This window comes from Ciconia boyciana, chromosome 1 (genome assembly GCF_034638445.1).
Source record: "Ciconia boyciana chromosome 1, ASM3463844v1, whole genome shotgun sequence".
NCBI classification, from domain to species: Eukaryota; Metazoa; Chordata; class Aves; order Ciconiiformes; family Ciconiidae; genus Ciconia; species Ciconia boyciana.
Genome location: NC_132934.1, coordinates 207641247 through 207660400, shown reverse-complemented (window position 1 = coordinate 207660400; position 19154 = coordinate 207641247). Strand labels below are relative to the sequence as shown.

Sequence of the window (19154 nt, the reverse complement as noted above, 5' to 3'; positions counted from 1 at the left end):
ATGTTTTTCCATAATAAAGCGATCATCTGGATTGAATTGCAGATATCTAATCCTCACACAAGCTACTCCTGTTTGGTTTTGTGAAGTGAACAAAGACATCAACTTAGACATGCTCCGAGCTGGGTTCAGGTATCTCTGGGACCTTCTGATCATTCCAGCGATTAGCCAGCCTGCCTTAGTAACTTTAACACAAAAGGACAAGCATAGAATAAAAACCTTTTTCTTCAGGAAAGGGGCTCAAATGGAAGATTTCCTTAACTTCCCCCCCCCAGGAAAAAGACTGAAGGGGCAGGCAAGACAGTTGGGACAAATCCAACTCTCTCAGGCCTCCTGCCGTGTTTTTATGGTAAGGGAGCAGAGAGTCATTCAAATAGTGGCATTACAGGATGGGGGAGTAGGGGTGGGTGGTGTTCATGTGAATTGGTGAGTATTCATTGACTTAAGCCCTGCAAAACTGTATTTACTGATTATTTTCCTTTTCTTCCTCAACATGAAAACTTTCTGCTTGTTTTCCATAGATTTTCTGTCTTCCTGTGAGGACCCACGAAGACATTTAGTCTATTCCACTGGCTGAAGGCAGATGAACCATACCAGTATCATTTCTGACAGATGCCTAACCAGGTCTTGAGGACCTTCAGACCCCATACCCTCCTCAGACAGTCCATCCTCATATTATCCTTCCTGTTAAAAACTTCCACCTGGCATCTATCCTGGACCCATTATTTCTTGGCCTCTACAAATCAATATGGAAATACATAAACTTTTCCCCTGGCAGCAATGATTTATCTGTTCAAAGACTCCTTGTCCCATCCCCACTCAAACCTCCTCTTCTTTACGCTAAACCACCTCAGTTCTGTTCTATATATTTTCTAGACTTCTGATCATTTGCATTGCTTATTTCTGCCCAGAGTACATCACGTTACCAAGGTGCCCCCACTTTGCAAGCAACCGTGGCGATAAAATCTGAGGGCCAGACATCACCATTTTGATCAGCATGGGCATGGAAGCCAGACTTTGGGCTCCTTTTCGAAAATCTTGCCTTTTATCAAAAGGCGTAAAAGCCTGGTGTAAGCATTCTCTGATGAAAGCTTGGATAGCTTAATAGAAAGTAGCGTATCTGGAGCTAATCTGCCATCCAAATGCACAGCTACACTGCGTCGCGGTGTTGGTGGCCATTGGGAGATTGTTCTTTATTGCATGCTCTCGCTTACTGAAAGCTAAAACTGATCTAATAGCAGGAGGCTTTGGAGGCACAGCAAAGTGTATAAAAAGGACACTATTTCTTTTTTTTAAAGAAAAATGAAAAAGAAAACTGAAATAGGCCACTACTGAGGCTTAAAAAACCCAATGTAACAAAAGGAAATTTCTGAGGTTTTGTGCTGTTTTGTGCACTGGAGTCACTTACAAAAAGATTATATTCGATGTTGAGAAAGTAATGAAATGTTCTCCAGGATGGTTTTTTTTTTCCTGTTTTTTAATGATTTGCTTCTTTAAAAGGCACTATCTTGTCAGCATTTGAAAGCTTCTCTTTATTAACCCTCTAAGACACTCCAGACATTTTCTACAAGAAGGTTTTAAACTCCCCAGTATAAACAGATGGTCTGTTGGTATTTGTATGTAAGAAGCTAGCACATTATATTGTAAAACAGACTGGACTAAGTCTTTGGGGTTGGAGGGAAAGTTAATGAATAAGATTAACATGTGATGGCTTTACTATAGTGAGATCCACGCAATTAATCAAGACCGTTGTGGCACATTATAATATAAAGCTGCAATGTAAATATGGGGAAACTCCTTTGATTAGTGGATTTGTTTCTTAAATGAAAGGAAAGGCCAGCTTTGAGGGAGTGTTATGCATGAAATCCTGATTTTAGCTGTACTAATGCAGTTAACTTGCTGCTCCCATGTGAATGGGGACACTACATAGCCCTGCAGCTTTGATCAGCCTTTTGGGAACACACATGGAGTTCCTGCTTCTGCTGTAGACATCCCATGAGCCTGGTTATCCAACAGACCAAGGCTAACATGTTCACACTAAGGAAACCACAGGAGAGAGTACAACAGGTTTCTTTACACCAGTTTTAATCTGGTGTAGAGTTCGGTTACTCATAGAGTTACTATGACTAACATTATGCCAGCTAGAAGTCTTGCTAGAGGACAAGTAACATGGAAAAAAAAGCACGATCCTTAAAAGAAAAAGGAACTCAAGAAAGGAATAAACCATCATTGGCAAAGTTGACGTGCGGATTCACAAAAGGATGTTTTGGCCAATGCATATATATTCTTAGACATTCCTCAGTATTTACCTTAAAGGCACCGGTAAGTTTAATAGATCAAATAATAGGCAATGTGCATTCTGACATATTTCTCTTTTTAAAACTACACTTTTGGAAAATTTATCAAATTCCTTCTAAAATAAATTTGAAGAGACACAGCCAACTTGCTGAGTCCCCAGGTATGCCTCTCCTAGAGAAAGTTAGATGTCTTTCATGGATGGAAATTACATTCATATATGAATTACACTCATATGTTAACCTGACTGACGTGTATGATTAATTTATGGAACTAACCCTATGGGCTACTTCTACAAGAAAGAGCTTTCCAAATCAAATCCTCAAATGATAACACAATAATTTCTAATAAGGATTTCTCAGTCAGCTGGTACCCTGGAGCTAGTGCTCTTCAGGCATTAGCTTAATTTTTTAAGATTTTTTTAAGCATCTATAGAGTTGAACTTCCCTGTTGTGCTTAGAGACCAGGTCAGCACAACAGGCAATTTTAATACATTCCCTGATTTTATTTTCACCCTGTCACTCCAACATAATGGTGACAAGGGCAAATTCTGCCCTTACGTGATGTTCATTGACCTTCACAACAACCAGGAACCTTTCCTTTCATGTCAAATCGATATTGAGGGATAGATTTTGCCATCAGATGTGTTAACTTGAACATGAACTGTATGGATGCACCCACGCTCAGCATTTCACCCAAACGCTTAACACCCCCGCAGGATTTTCCCAATGTTCCTGGGCACGAAGGATAAAACAGAGCAACTGTGTCCTGTAGAGCAAGGCAGACCAGTCAGCCAGAGTGCAAACATCGCAGGCAGCCCTCCAAAAACATAGATAGAGCATCTTTGTTGTCTCAAGCCATGCACAGGAATGCACGACATGTCTGGGGAGAGAGGGCTGCGCAGCAGGCACATGCCAGCGCAGCCAGCGGGACTTTAACCGTGCTGCTCCGGGAGACGCGAACTGGCTCTGCAGTTGCACGTCCTGAGGACGACTGAGCAGCTCGTCTAACCTTGATACCCAGACAGCAGCAACACAAACATCAACACATGGTCACCAGGAGCTGCGGTCCCTTGCTGGGTGCTTGCTCTTCAGCACAGAAGAGGCTGAATCATTACAGAAAAAGCAGTTTAAGCTTCAACTCTTTTATAGGACTTCCTTATAATGAAAATGCAAGATTGGCAAATGCTAGTTTGGGGTTGGGTTTCTTTTTTTTTTTTAAACCTAGATTTTTAAGTCCTAAACAAGCTGCTTTTATCAGCTTGCCTGACCTGTTCTGTAGCATATGCATTGGGATTTCGCCCTGCGAGTCCTCCAGTAAGACAGTAACTTATGGCTGAGCTAGTTTGTAACAATTTTGTGAACTAGAAGAAAAAATTGAAATAAGTTTTATATTTTATTTAAACAGATACTTGCGATATGATTTGGAACCCTATTAAAGGGGCTCTGTCAAAGCGGTCTGCATGACCCAGAATACCTAATTTAAAAATTAGGGTGATGTAAGCTTTTACCATGGTCTAAGCTTTTATTGTGGCAGGATCCTCTCCATGTCAACCCTGGTTCCTGCGGCTGCCGGACCGCCTGGGCTGTGCGGCCCCTCCGAGCTGGTAGCGCGTCCCGCCAAGTCATTCGGACGCAGTGGGAAGGGTCAGCCCTCACCCGGACCTGGTGCTGCTCCTGCTGCCTGCGTCTGGCCAGGCAGGGAAAATATTCACTGCCACCCGTGTCTCCCACCCCCTCCATGTCGTCCTGCTGGCTGCATCTCCCTGGGCACAGGAGAGAGGTCTGGGGACGTTTTCTGGCACGGAGGCCACATGGCGCAGGGTGACTCGTGTCCATATTACCGTACCCTCTTATCCCACATCCAAAGTGGGAATGGCTCTTGGTCGTGGGACCTGCTTGGGAGGGTGGTCATTGCACCCAAGCACTGCCAGGGACCCTCACAGCCTGGTGGCACGGACGACCGTGCCCCAGGGCCTGCGAGGGGTCCCTGGGTGTTTTTCAGCTCACTGATAGAGACGTAGCTTCTTCAGCCAGGCAGCGGCCCTGCCTGAGGCTCCCCCATCCCACCTGCCCTGTCTTTGCCTTTACAGCCGGGATGGACAAAGAGGCGCCTTTAGGGCATGAGCTTCTTGACCTATTTCAGATGTACTCTCGGATGAGTGGGACTGTGCCCTATTTTCCACCCTCGAGTGCGAGGGGAACATCATCTGCCACCTGCACTGGAGACGCTGAAGTGAGGAGAGAGCCACGCACCTCCTGGGCACCTCCTGGCTTCAGCACCAGCCGGGACGGGGAGCGCGGGCACAGCCGGGGTAGTGAGGCACAGGGCACGTGCCAGCACCCCTCCCCTGTCCCTCCCCGTGCAGCCCCCGGGTGCCAGAGGAGGACACAGGAGCCATTTGCGGGTGGGAGTCAGATATAATGGAGGCACTGAGCAGCACTGGCAAAAATCCGGGAGGGCAGCAGCCGGCAGAGCTGGGGTCGCAGGGGCAGCCGAGGAAGGTGTCTCCCTGCTTACCCCGTGGGGAAGCCGGGCGGAGGGGGAGCACAAGGGCGATGGGCTTCATGGCGGTCCCCGAGCACCACCAACAGCAGTGAAGCAGTTAAGGTGCGGGGAGCCCTTTTTCATTTGCTGCATCTGAAAATAGCACAGCGCAGGCTTCGAGCACAGGCAGCGTGTGCTGACATTGGTCCCTTCGAAGCGTCCCCTCCGTCAGCCCTTGCCGCTCAGTTCATGGGGCGGGAAGAGCCACCCACTTGGAGACGGAGCGGAGCTAACGAGGAAAGCCTCTCGAGGACTGGGACGTCACTTCCTCGGGGCTGGCCTGCTAAAAATAGCCCGGTGGGGATGAATACTTGTGTGAAACAGTCCGCAACCCAACGTGATCTGGTACACGCTGGAATTTCTTTAGGCTAAAATGAGGCGTAATGCGAGGCAGGCAGGGGAGGAAGGAGGAGAAGCCCGTTGCCTGATTTCTGGCATCTCATTAGGGGTCTCTGCTAGGGGGGATGGAGAGGCAGGTATCTCCAGGGCATGATCCAGGGCAGGGCATGGGCTTGGGGACCTGGCCCGCCCTCTCGGGGTACCCGGCTCTCCGGGTACCCAGCTCTCGGGGTAGCCAGCTCTCTGCTTTAACAGCAGGATGCCAGAGCAAATTGCTGTGCTGCAAGACTACACCAACCCATTCACCAGGAGCTAAAATACCATGTGTTCTTTGTTAACCCTTGCTGGTAATGAAACCATGTCTTCAGTCAGTAGGAGGACATCGCAGCTCTCTTGCACAGAGGCAGACTGAGCTCCCAGAAGCTGCCACATGCACATTTTCCTCACCCCCTCCGAAAATATCACTGTAATTTTAATTTACTCAGACGAATGAGCAGTTGACTAAACAGACATCCATTATAAAATTCATATTAAGAAAAGAGACGCTTGGGATAATTTTGATTGATTTACTTGGCAGAGTTTTGATAGCTACTGAAAAACATACTATTCATGTTTAGGTGAAAAATAAATGGAGTCAAATAAGTGTCACTGCATAGTACTAGGAGGTATATACAGCCACATGTAAAAATGCATAAACACAAACATTTCTGTACAGCAACTTTTCTTTTCAGTCTGTATAGGGAAACACTGGTTTATAATATGGGGAAAATATAAAGCAGACATACATGCAACAAGGACATGACAGTTACATAGGTCCCACCTGCCTCCCAAGAGTTACAATAATAATAACAATAATAATAACAATAATAATAACAATAATAATAATAATAATAATAAAAGCCTTTTTCAGGGAAAAAATTTGAAACCTGGAATGTTTTCATGTTGAGGTTTCCAGAGAACTTCAGATGTCAAACATATCTGAAGGTGATTTAAAGGCTTGATTCAAAGCCCTGTGAAGGCAATGGAAAGACTCCATTGGTTTCAGTGAGCTTGGGGTCAGACCCAGCTATTTAACCACGATCCCGTTCTGCCCACCCCCAAAATCCAAAGTTGAAGTCTGCAGATAAAAATAAACAATCGTATCATACAAAACTTTGCATATAGAATACAAAAGGTAACCGTTGACTTTTTGTATAAAATACAACTTTTCGATAGTATATTTATTTCACATATGTATAAATATAACCCAAATAATATGATTTTTATTATTCCTACCAAAATATTATTACTTTTTGTTGGTTTTTTTTTACAAAAGTTTACAAAACAAATAATTCTTTATATTTACAACCCAATACTGCGAAGAGTGCCCGGTCAATGATGAAAAATAGACTATAAGGGTAGTGCACTTAGCCATTGCAAAGAAAGAGAAAAAAGACACTAGCTCTGTTCAGATACAAGTGTTCTGAAGAAATAATATTGGATTCAAGTTTTGGTTGCAAGAGTCTTTCACAAGCTCACGTTTCAAATGCATCAGGCATATCTTTACAGGACTGCAAATGGCCTCTACCTTTGTTGAATGTACTTCAGACAGGATGAAATTTTGATCCCAGGGCTGGCACTGACAGCCCAGTGTCTTCTCCACTCCAGGCTGAGGCCAACAGGACAAAGCTCAGCATTGAATCCACCACCGGATGATATCTTGAAGCCTTGGGACCAGCTCCTCAGCTGAACAATTTTTTTACATCATTTGAGGATCTGGAAAACAATCCGGTCTTAATACAGAAACCAGTGGTGGCTTTTTCAATGGCATGTGAGGGTAGTTGAAGTTACCAGACTTCAGTGCCCATTGCCTGTGATGACACTAACTCAGCCTTGGCATTAGTGGTATCGCAGTCACCTGTTCCTACCAGAGCTTTGGCAGTCACTGCTGACCTGCTCATGGATGGGGTGTGTGCCTGTGTGTGAGACAGATGAGCCGATCTTCCCTCCACTTTAAACTCATGTGGCTACTATTTCAGTCTAGTTTTGCACAATTTATAGGGGACTCATTTGTTAAGACCACGTCTGTCTCTTTCCAAACTTAGGTGGGGTGCCAGTGACCTGGGCTGAAAGGCTCTTTAAAGACTTGGAAAAATTTGTACTGGCATATTAAGGGGACCGCATGCACCCCAGCCAAAACTGGGGAGAAGAGGGAGCTTTCTGGGCAGCTGAGCCACCACGTTTTACAATGCAGGGGTGTGCAACGATCACTAGCTGGGGCAGCAGAAAGGACTCTTCAGCAGGCTTTCTCATCCCTCTTATGAAAAACATGTCTGGGAATGAACAGCATCATGGACCAGCCTGCCTCAACTGGCATATCTAGCTAAATGCCCACGTTACACCTTTCCTGGAGGTGCTGGGGCTCGTTTGTGTGGATGCTTCTTGAAATATCATGAAAAATTGTGCCCACATGAAATGACAGGGTGAAATGACTGAAAAAGCCTTATTAAAACCTCTCTTGAGAAATAGGTCAGATAAGTGCAGAGGCTATTGTCAAGTAGTCTACTCATCCCACTGCCACTAACAAGGATGAATAAAGCACTTGCACAGGGCAGAGCAATGCCTCTTGGCACCGAGGCATGTGAACGTAGGCATTGTATTCCTTTGCCACATCTAGTTTTAGCTAATTCAGAGTAGGCTGTGAAACACGTCGCACCACATCATTTTAAAGAACAGCATTTTCATTTGAATTGCAAGATCTGTTCCCATCTATGAATCCTCCTATCTGACTCACTGCGGATCTGCTTTATAGTGACATAGCACCTCCTTCTGATGCCCTTACTGACCAAGTCCATAGGAGAAAATTTAACACGGTCGAGACTATTCCCCGGCACTGAGGTCGAGCGGTGTGGAACAACCTGTTCTGCTCTGCTCTGTTAGCCTCCAAGGCAAGGTGGCTGCAAACTGCCTATTGGAATGGTCCTTGCCCCAGGTTAACTCCCTAGTGATGCACAGAAATTGCTCAGGGCAATGTTAGCTGGGCCGTCCCCAAACCCAGAACAGATGATTGAGTCCAGTGCCCAGAAATATTCCGCAAAACTGTTTCATTTACAAGCACAGATGTGGCTGAGTGGAGCCTCCTACTGTGAGTAACCCGGGTGGTTATAACTGACCTGCATGCTAGTTTCAGGGGCAGAGCTCTCATACTCTGCCCGACAGAAGCTGTGGGGACCTGGGCCATCATTGGACCTCTTTCAACTCCCCCCATATAGCAAAGGGAAAGCGGCATGGAGCCAAAATGCTGTGCAATCAAAACGGTAGCTTCTCCCCAGACAGAGATGCTGGCGTATCTGCTGGGGTAAACCTGTCGATAGAAGAGGACCAGGCTGAACTACCTGACACTCGCCGTGGGTTAAGATGAAAATGAGGATAGCGGCTTAGCTGAGCCACTTCATGCGTTTGTCCTCCTCTAAGGTGGACTGGGAAAGTAGTTGGTGAGGGTCAAATCGTGAGCACCCTTCTCACTTAAGTTGTCCATTAAGTCACTGGAGTCCCAGGGGTAGGGCAAGGTGGCAAAGTGAGGATCCTGAGCTTTGGTGTAGTTCATCTCATGTTTCCCTCAATGCCCAAAATGATTGTGCTGCTGGCAGGACAGTAGCCTCCTCTGATACTTGCTGCAAGCACTGATGAAAGGGAGAAAGCAAATGCTAGAGCACACTGAGTAACGCACTGGATGATCTGTTTCCTTCTTCCCTTGGACGAGACCACTTACCCTTTTGTGTGCTACAAAACATAGAGGATTTAAACCAAAATCATCAGGAAAGCAAATGTGAGTTTGTTCTACTGTGTAGAAGGAAACAGTTTTTGAACGCAATGAGATTTACACAGGGCCTGATGCTGTCAGGGCTGAGTAGTCCCGAGGAAGTTAAGGGCTGCGAACACGGTGACTGAAGAGCTCTGAACTGCCTGGGCTCTTACTTGCACTCAGAGAAATGATGTTCCACAACCCATATACTGTCTGGTGCTTGCGTGTGTGGGAAGCTAAACACGTTTTTCCACGCAGCCCCCGTGAGAAGAACTGATGGGTTTGCAATGCGCTGGGCCCTGGTGTGAGGAACAGACCCTTCACGTGTTCTCACTCCTTGGTGGCAGGCATGAGTACCACTTACATTATCGTTTCATCGGGGGAGACTTCAGTTCTGTTCCTAGAGCAACTCTTCAAACAGGGCAGTCGCCCTACGTGGTATTTTAAAGGACAGCCCAGGTACTGGAGTGTAAATTAATAAAGCAGGTTGTTGGCATCTAAAGAGAAAGCTAATGTCCTTACTGCCTCTTCATCTGGTTCACCCTTGGTACTGTCACTTACGAGTGGTTCCCCAAAATTTCATCGAGGTTGATGTCTTTCATCCAGTCATCGTTACCAGGTTCCGTTTTCAGTAAAGAATCTATAAAGTCTGAGTCACTGTTGAGCGCAGGTCCTATACTGTCACCTTGCTGGTTCAGAAAGTCAAACGCTAGGTCATTACCATGGTCACTTCCTTGGTAAGCCCGAGAGTTTTGGTTGGTAGATGTGAAACTGGTTGATGGTAGAGATGACGGCGGTGTCATACTTGTTCCTGGCTGATTCAAGGCAGGCACAGTCTGTCCTCTCAGCTGGTTAGGTCTTATGCTGAGACCTCGTAGTGAGCCAGCAGATTGTCCATTTAGAGTCTGGTGCATTTGATTTAGAGGAGGCCTCATTTGGACTCCCGCTGTTAACTGATTAGGAGGTGCCAATGCACGCTGAGGAAAATGCTGGTTGCCTACGTTGCGTTGCAAAGATTGGTTAGGATATGGAGTGCCGGTGGGGAAACGGACCCCTGCGGGTTTCAGTGCGTCCTGCTGCTTCACTGCAGCTTCTTGTGGAGCCCAGTTCTGGGCAGTGGCAGTAGCTGTGATCATCATGTTGGCTGGCCTTTGCACGGGGATACCTGTGGCTCCATGGTTTAAGCTTGGCCTTACTTGCTGCGAGTTGACCACCGACCCCGTCCCAAAAGCTGCTACGTTGTTTGCCTGCGTCATGGTTTGCTGTCGAGACATCATGGGGTTATTCTGACTGGGCAGGCCTTGATTTTGGTTCCTGTGTGGCTGCATTTGGTTCATTCCTGAAGTCACGTTGTATGCGCTTGGTTGGTTGCAAGGAAGGTTCCCGTAGCAGCCCATACTCCGAGCAGCAGGAACAGAAGGCATTCGGGTCCCAGCGGGGGTGGACATGAGGCTGGAGCTCTGGGGCATGATGCTATGAGTTGAAATCGGGTTGGATAAGGACATGTTGTTGGAGCTCATACTCACAGCTGGTGAACCACCTGGAAAGGAGAAAACAGAAGTGTTAAAACGTATGAGTGCATCATGCGTGGTGTCATTCAAATACCAAGAGGTTGAAAATCCAGTTTTCTAGCAGCAGAATTTCTTGAAGAAGATACTTTGCTCTGAAGAGGACTTGCATGAACTTGCTTAAGGCCTTAAAGAAGCTTATCATCCAAAGGGTGGTTTGGGCTATATGAAGCCATGGGTGGGCTTTCCATCCCTTCAGAGGACGTCAGATAAGCCAAAACCGGTGCTCATTGTAAGAGAAACATTGGGGCAGGGGAGGACAGACAGAACCACTGGGCAGGAGAGAAGACTTTTCTGCCTTTTTTTACAGAAGCGCTAGACACCTTGGACAGGACAAAGCCTGTCTAAGTGAGCAGAGGCAGAGGAGATCAAGAACTTTTCTTCCTTGCAGGGCATGGCTCATCCTGGCTCCCTCTAGAGACAATGGGGAGTGATAGGCACCATCACCAGGCCCCTTTTCCACCTTTCTTAGACACGTACAGCAGTGGTATCTATCCCTTCTGGAAATGCCTGTCCCAGATGATAGCAGGAGCCAAGACTGCGTCTCACATTTGCAGCACTCAGAGCCTCTCTCCCAGCCGGGTGCTGGGAGAGCAGCGCAGCCCAGTCTGTGACCTGCTTGTCCTCCCACGCGGCGGCCGAGCGGGCACGAGGACGTGGCTGGGTGCTGTGCCTGGCGCATGCCACCCACGTGCCTGCCACCCACGTGCCCCTTCTAAGCTCTGTTCCCAGCTGGGCTATGGCCATTTGCCCCTGCAGAAGCTGACTTGCCCATGAAGGAGCCACACATGATGCCTGATGTGCAGGCACTTGCTGCACATGAACATCACCTTTTGTGCGTCAGAAAAGTAGAAGTTATGAGTTGGCAAGAATCTACCATTCATGGCTAATTCTGCCCAGTGGAGGTTTTTCCTGTACCTGACATCTGCCAATGAATCACAAGAAGAGAGGTTTCTCTTCTCTTCAGCCTCCAAACCTCGACACAAGCTCACTTCTGTGGCAGATTTGCGGCTACATAGTCTCTGTTTTGAGGCCACAATAAGGCATTTATGCAATGTAGGCTGATTGCTTATGCAGTGCAAGGCTCTGAATTAATCTCTGAGAGATTGGTTGAAGAAGACTAAACGTTTTCTAAACACAGCCAGTGTAGATGGCACTGTGGAGAACCCCCTCTGCACACAATCAGCTGCTCCACAGCCTAATTCCCTTTGCTACTGTCGCTTCCAGTACAAGCCCTACAAGAAGTGCAGCTAGGAGAAGTCAGGTTCAAGGCAAACGAAAGGTTGTGTGTTTCTTCACACAACGTGTGGGTCAGCTGAGGAAATCTTTGCCACACGGCACAGTACAAGCTAAATTCTCGTACCACTTTGGGTGGCTCCCAAAGTGTGAGAAAAGCTGTTGAATGGGCTAGCTACCAAGGTACCACCACATTTCAGGAATTCCCTGAGCCTCTCCCAGAGAAGGAACGGAGGAACACACAGCCCTGGAGCTTTGCTGTTTCATAGGTAGCAACTAGTAGCAGTTGTTGGACATGGGACACTGCCTTGGTTTGATCCTTCATACATAAAACAAAACCAGGCTGAATTTGACTAACTTTGACTTCATCATCAAATGTTATTATATATTAGTCTGTGTGATTAATTTTATTAGTTGATCCACCATCAAGTCCTCCTTACCGCACAGGTGCTTCAAGACTGTGATCATACCTGCAGTGTTCTCCAAATACATCAGTCTCAGTGTGTGGCATGTTTTCCAGTCCTTCGGTCCTTCTAAGCTCTTTTCAGAACTTGACAGTTTTCAACATTTGATTTCAAGGCTGTACATGACAGCTGGTCACAGTAATAGCTCTTGCACATCTCCAACAGGGATGTAAAGTAAGCTCTTGTTTTCTTGTTCAGCATAATCTCAGACTGTGTTTGTCCTTTCGGTTGCAGTCACACAGCCTGTTTACAGTGATATCTGGAGACCTATCAGCCACTTCCTTATGTGCTATGTTAATTTTGTATCACTCTGGTTTCTTAACTAAAATAGGCAGTACGAAGTCAGCTGCTTTAAAGGACATTACGTGAACAACTATTACCTTTATCAACCAAAGTTGTGGTTTCAATGAAAAAAATACCATGCTAGTTTGAAAAGATTCTTTTACATCAGCCCGTGTTGCCTGACGTTAATTATATTCCCTTCCTAAATTCTTTGTTATTCAGGCTGTATCAGCTCCCCAGTATTTTTGCTGAGCTATGCATTAGGTCACTAGGGCTACAATTACCTACTTACTCTTTTAATTTTTGTCATGGCATTAGCAGTCTTCCTTGGAGTTTCAAGACTAAATAAAAAGTGACATTAAGAATTTGGAGAACCTCTCAGCCAGCTCTGTTAAAACTCTTGAAGACAAATCATGTGCATACATATTTTAAAAGTCTATGTTTAGGAACAGCTGTTTAATATACTGTTCCTGCTGAAATTTCACCATAATGATGTTCAGTTCCCTCTGACTGGAACCGAAGAAAAAATTATAATCTATTTCTGCCTTTTCTGCATGATTTTTATACATATGTACTTTCATTTAGCAATGGATGCAAAGGATTCCTTTTTTCCTTAAATACTTAAAAATAATCTCTTCCCAAATCATTATTAACACTGAGTGTGACTCCACAACCAGAGTTGCTTGTTCCATATCAATATAAACATAGATACCTAAATTAAGAAGCTCACCTTATCCTGGAAGGCAAGCTTTTCCACAAACTGGCTCTAAGCAGGAGACATTTGACTATAAAGAATCTAATTGTCCTAACAATTACGTTGTCCTCACTTAAGCACCTAAATTCAGTCCCCAGGCTGGTCAGTCCCTGGGACAGGAGATGCTATGAGGAGTCCAGCTGGTTTTACCCCCACAGGGACAATCAGAGTCTCCTCCATGTACTCCCAGGGAGCCCCCAACTGAATTTAGCTCTGGAAACAAAGAGGAGAAAATCAGTGCTCAACAGACAACCTCACGATTAGCCCTGTCTTTGGCTTTGCTAGTGGGTTGTGCATTGCTCACTGCTTTTTGGAAATATGGCAACATCTTTTCACAGGGGTGATAGAGATGGAGGCCCTGATTCTTTGCTCCCTTATGCCGGTAGTAAAGAGGAGGAATGGCACAGAAATTGGTGGCATTTCAAAAGATGTGGAACACCCATCTGGGGAGAGCTGGTTCTCTGCCTCCAGCTGAACTACAAATTTGTGGAGTCACTTCACTTGCCGCTGGGATGAAGTCCCTCCCGGGGTGACCCTGCCAGCTGTTGAGCAGCGCCCAGGGCTACCATTGCGCTGCTCCTGCAAATGCCACACTCTTTAAAGAGCACAAGTGGTCAGGACATGGGTTGTACTTGCTGTGCAAAAGATGACGCTTCCTCTTTCTTTGTATTGCTATTTTTATGCTTTTATTTTTAATTCAAATATTTTCCATTCTAATTTCTTCCAGATGGGAAGAAATGCCTTCCCCAGCAGCGCTGTGTACAGCAGCTGGGCACCCCAGGCTATGGCAATTTGGAGAAACGCCTTCACTGCCCGATTCACCTGCTCTTGTCTTGGGGGTTTCTTGCTGTGACATGGCACTATGGGGAAAAGCATAGAGGAATAAAATGCTTAACCAAGTGTCTCCAAGCCCCTATGTTATTTTATTTAACTTTTTGTCTCTTCTTCCCTGACCTGAGCAAAGCTATTCCCAGAAAAAGGGAACGGATTCCTTGGTGTTACTCCCTTATGCAAGATTTTCCTAATTGCTCCATCTGGTAGCTTCGCTGCGAGCTCGCAGCACAGCCCTTTCTCCCAGGCTTGCCTGAAAAGCTGCTATCCTCCCTGGGCTCACTCAGCAGGGACTCGAGATTTGAATGGACAAGTGTTGCCAATCCCACATGTTTCAAACGCAGGAGATGGGACTCCAAATACCATGAGATTGGCAAAAAGTCCATCAGATTAAGAACAACAAGAAGAGCCACATAACAATGGCGATCGACTTATTTTGGAGCCTTTCACAGATGTGGCTGCAGTCATTTCCATTTTCTCTCTCTGGCTAGAAATGGATTGTTTTTAAGTAAAAGCCAAGAATCTCAGTTAATCATTTGATTCCAGGAATGAGCCTTTAAACAACACACCGAATCACAGGATTCCCCAGCAAACTGCTGGGCTTGCCAAAGCATTTGTTTTACGAGAGCAGGAGGTACCAAGCAAGCAAGCAGGGCTCTCTCTGCCCTGGGGCATTGCCCTCACCACGGGTCATTACGCTGGCATCAGTGATGCTTGTGCGAATTTACTGAAGATGATAAATGCTCAGGCCCATCAGAAAGCAGCAGTTTCCAGACTGCAGCAAGCTTATCGCTGCTAGAGCTTGTAAACAAAGCAAAGGAGTGCATGAACTTTGCCTAAGCAGCCCAGCCCGGCCCTTACACGCGTAGCAGGGCTGTTGGTGCCACGCCAGCAGGTTGGGCAGAGGGGTGGCATGTGAGCGAGCTGCATTTGGGAACTCATTAAAAACATAATAGAAGCTGAAAAAGATTTGCCACAAAGGACAGGTAGGAAGGAAAGACTCAGATCCCTCGCTGAATCTGCAGAGCCAACAGTTACGGAAAAACAAACAAACCAAACCATCTTTTTTTTCCTCAGTGTGTTGTATACAAAGATATACTAGAAGGTAAAGGATCCTTTTTATACTTAAATGCACAGGTGCTCTGCAGTATAAAGAACATCCTTTGATCCCATCTGCTGCATTTCCCCCCACCTCCTCTCTCTCCCCAGCATCTTTTCCTTACTCTGCCTTTGCTCGCAGAGCAGCCTCCAGCTAACCAGCAAGGTGAACAGCATGAAAAGCCAAACAGGCAGTCCTGTGCTCCCAAAACTAGACTCTCCAAGAAGGTGACGGCTCAAGAGCTGAAACCAAGGACTAGTCCTGAAGTGTTGGGCATTTTCTGCCCTGGGCAGTTCTGGCTGAAAGCAGGGGCTTTTACCCTACTGTTTGACTGATCCATTGAAATGCTGCTTGTAGAACAGCACTGAGGCCATGACCGTGGCATATTAAACAGACCAAAAGTTCAGATGATCGCTCTGGTTGCCCATGATGTTGTCATACGAGATACTTAAAAATCAGTATGAGGGTCTTCACACTGTACATGAGCTGCCATTCAAAGGGATGGATGGTTCTCATCTCAGTCTCTGAAGCAAGATGTACCACGTACATGAGAGAAGCATCTGGATAGAGTGAGGGTGCATAGTCAAGAGGACACCTTTGTATCAAGTATTTGGGTGCACGGCCTCAGGCAGTGCTAATGGGAGGGCCACCTCCTTCCCTGTGCCTGAGGCATGCAGCACCAGCCTGGATGAACCACTGGCTGGTTCTCCAGATCATACATCAGCACTTCTCAGTGGTGGAGGGCAGTAAGGTAAATAGCACAGGAGAGCAGCTGCCACCACTCACTGCCTCTGCGGTGATGTGTTTACCCAGAAAATCAGGCCCTTGTTAGCAGTGCATGCATGGCTCTTCTGGATGGTCTTCCAGCTGGAAGGAAGGAAAGTTTCATTTAGCACATAGGCACTTACCAGGATACTGGTTTGCTTGTTGCATGTTGACCACGTTCCTTCTTTGGTCTTTATAATCTGGTGGTGGTCGTGTCAAGTGCCTGTTCAGCTGATCTTGTGGAGTGATTTTCTCCTAGAGGATTAGAGTAGAAATATTTTAATTTGCTTTTCTTTATGCTTTCCTGCCTCTGTGTTTTGCCTGCCTCTTTCTTTTCTCAGTATGTACAAAGCTGAAGTGTTGCTTCCTTTCGCCCTGTCTGGTCAACAGGAGAGGCAGCTGTGAACCTGTGCCATCACCCACTCAAGGCTGTATGGAAACCTTTCTGCTGGTTGTATTGTGTTTGAGACTGCTCTGACTTTCCTTAAAATCACCGAGAGCTGCTCAGCCTCTGCGAACTTTGGCCACGTCTGAACGGAAGTACAAAGTGTCCTCTGACGTCCACACCGTCTTGCTCACCACGCTCATCAGACAGAGGGGCCTGATGGTTCCTCATAGCTCCTTCCCAGTCTGTGCAGCTGGATTTGCTTTCAGAGAAAGCACAGAGGTTTTCTCTGAAACACCCAGGTCTACCCCAAACACACAGCCGGGATGCAGCTGGGGAGCAACGAGTGTCCAGACTTGCAAGGTGCACACCTGCCCCTTGGCTGCATCAATGTTCATCAACCCATTTCACCCACGCTGACCTCTCAGCATGCACAGCTGGCAAAGAGCATTGCAGCTTGTCACCCGCAACCCCAGCCATGCCCATCCCTCACTCTGTCCTTCCTCCTACCCAGGAGGAGCTCCTGCAACCATCAGCAAAACCCCTTGCTTTGTCCTCCCCGGTGCCTCTCCTCATCAGGGATGCCAGCAGGACACATGGCCAGGGTTTAGCAAGGATGGTGCTGGGCTGGGCTGGTTGGTTTTCACACCATTCACCATTGCCCTGTGCTTCCCCGTACACGTACGTGGTGCTGTCATTCCTCTTACACTGGGAGTGCAAGCACTGGGGGAAGGACAGCGGGGAAAGACTGCAGAAAAAGCCAATTAGTAAGGGGAGATTTTTTTATCTTGGGCCTGCAGGGACATATCTCTGGTGAAGGGAAGATAGAAATCCAAGTCCTTGAACTGAAATCTGACTAACTGCCCTGTGTTCATAAAGATCTGGAAAGCGCAGGCACTGGAGTCAATGCCAAATCTCTCATCAGCATCACTGTGACTTGATGTCTCCAGAGTGCTAACAGAGTGCCTGCCCATGAGCCACGACTCCTCGGGATACATGGCCCCACAGCAGGAAAATGTGGGTTTGACCACCTCAGTCCCTGGTAAGTCACTGCCGGTGCGCCCGTGCCCCCTGGAGTCGTGCTTACTGGGCAGCGGCTGGGCGGGCTTCACCCCTTCTCTGCAACGCACCTGCCTTCCGTGCTCGCTCGGCTGCTAGAATGGCAAACTGGCTTGTCAGTGTGAAAAAAGAGTCGGGCCCTGCCTGGTGTTGGATGTCCATCAGAGTAATTTGGGGATCTTCTGCCTGAAAACAGCACACAAACAGGCCTTCTTTTGAAAAATCTGTTTTTTCTTCTGTCAGGAGCACTTTAAAACACTGGGAGAAGAGCCTTTCTTGCGGTATTTAGGCATTTCCGTAACGCACTCTGAGAGTGAGGGGTCTGATTAAGATTTATAAGGCTCATTTTAACATACTGCTCGACCTGAACCCTTGTGAAGAATAAAGACAATTTATCTCCCAGGAAATCCCTGCAATATATGTAAAAACTGTAGGCAGGCTTTGTGTGTATTTCTATGAACACGATACAAAAGTAAATGCAAGCTGATTAAAAAAAATGCATTCTGTAGAGTGATTTTAAATTTTATTTTACTTATTTTTAAGAAAAGCTACATGAGCAATTAACTTTCTGTTCTGCTAAAACTTCTGACAGAAAACTGAAGTGTTTTGAGCTGACTTGAAACTTCAGTTTTCTTCTGCATAAATTAAAAAGTCAACAAATATTTCCCTCTTAGGACAAATGAAATCCTTAATTTCAAACTCAAGCTTTCTAATTGTATTTTTGGAATGGAAATAAATTTGTAAACAAAATTATATTCTCTATAAAATAGTTAAACTATAGTCTAATAGTCTATAAAATAGTCTGAATAATTTTTTTTTAAAACATCGCCACAAAACCACAAATGTTTTTCCACTTCTGTGTTGTTCTTTAATTACTGAATGGCATTCACTAAATGTGTCAGTATTTCTGAGTCTACATCTTTATAGAGAAAATAAAGTTTTGGATTCAGAATGTCAGGCCAGCATGAATTGGTCTGCCCTGTAGGCTGAGAGATGCAGGTTGAGGTAAATAAGCCACACGGTTGGGGTCTGCTGTCATTGCGGCCTGGGGGAAGCAAAGCAGGTGGTGGTGTCACCTCCGTCCTTCCCCAGAATCCTCCCTGCAGCCCTTCCCTAGTTGCCGCAGGGCACCTATGTTGCTTTCCGCCTGCCCCAAGAACATGCCAAGCTCAGCTCCTCTTCTAGGACTTCTCTCTTTCCATGCTTTGGCAAGCAGGACTACCAAGGAATGGTGAATACGAGGATGCAGGGGGTACGTGCTACTGCTCTGGGCAGCTGGGACTCCCCCCTGTTGCACTGGCCATGGGTGATGGGCCATGAAGCACCTTCAGCTGACTCAGTTTGTGCAGTATCAATGGCAATGCCAGTTTAGTGGAACAAAACCAGTGGGTTCTAGTCTTTATCACTCCCAACAAGACCACAAATATCCCCCATGCCTCATAAAATGACCAGAAACTCCCAACTGGTCTCTCAGATACCAAGTGAGAGGGAAGAACTGCCTACAAATATCTGGAAATGCAAAAAGAAAAACAGAGAAAGGAGGACTCATGTATGATCCTAGCCAAGCACACAAACTTGTGTTGAACACTAAAATCAAGGTACCTGACCCTTGTTTACACACAGGCACTTTATACCATTGCTGCCTGGGTTGCAGAGCCTGGAAGTCAACTTTTCTCTGTGGTCGAAGTAGTGTAGCAGTGCACCTTAGCTTATCTTCCAAAGAAAACCACTGACAATATTCATATGCGT

The 19154-nt window shown here is 46.3% G+C and overlaps 1 protein-coding gene across 2 annotated transcripts in view; it reads right to left on the bottom strand.

Moving 5' to 3' along the window:
• Window positions 1-5738: 5738 nt before the first annotated feature.
• The window catches only part of MAML2 (mastermind like transcriptional coactivator 2), a 222676-nt gene continuing 209260 nt past the window's right edge, over window positions 5739-19154 (bottom strand). For both annotated transcript variants that reach the window (XM_072850672.1, XM_072850673.1), the window contains exons 4-5: window positions 16105-16216; window positions 5739-10502 (exon numbers count right to left, since the gene is read on the bottom strand). In XM_072850672.1, coding sequence (XP_072706773.1) covers window positions 9520-10502; window positions 16105-16216 — 1095 coding nt within the window. In that variant the 3' untranslated portion in view covers window positions 5739-9519. The remainder of the gene's footprint in view (window positions 10503-16104; window positions 16217-19154) is intronic.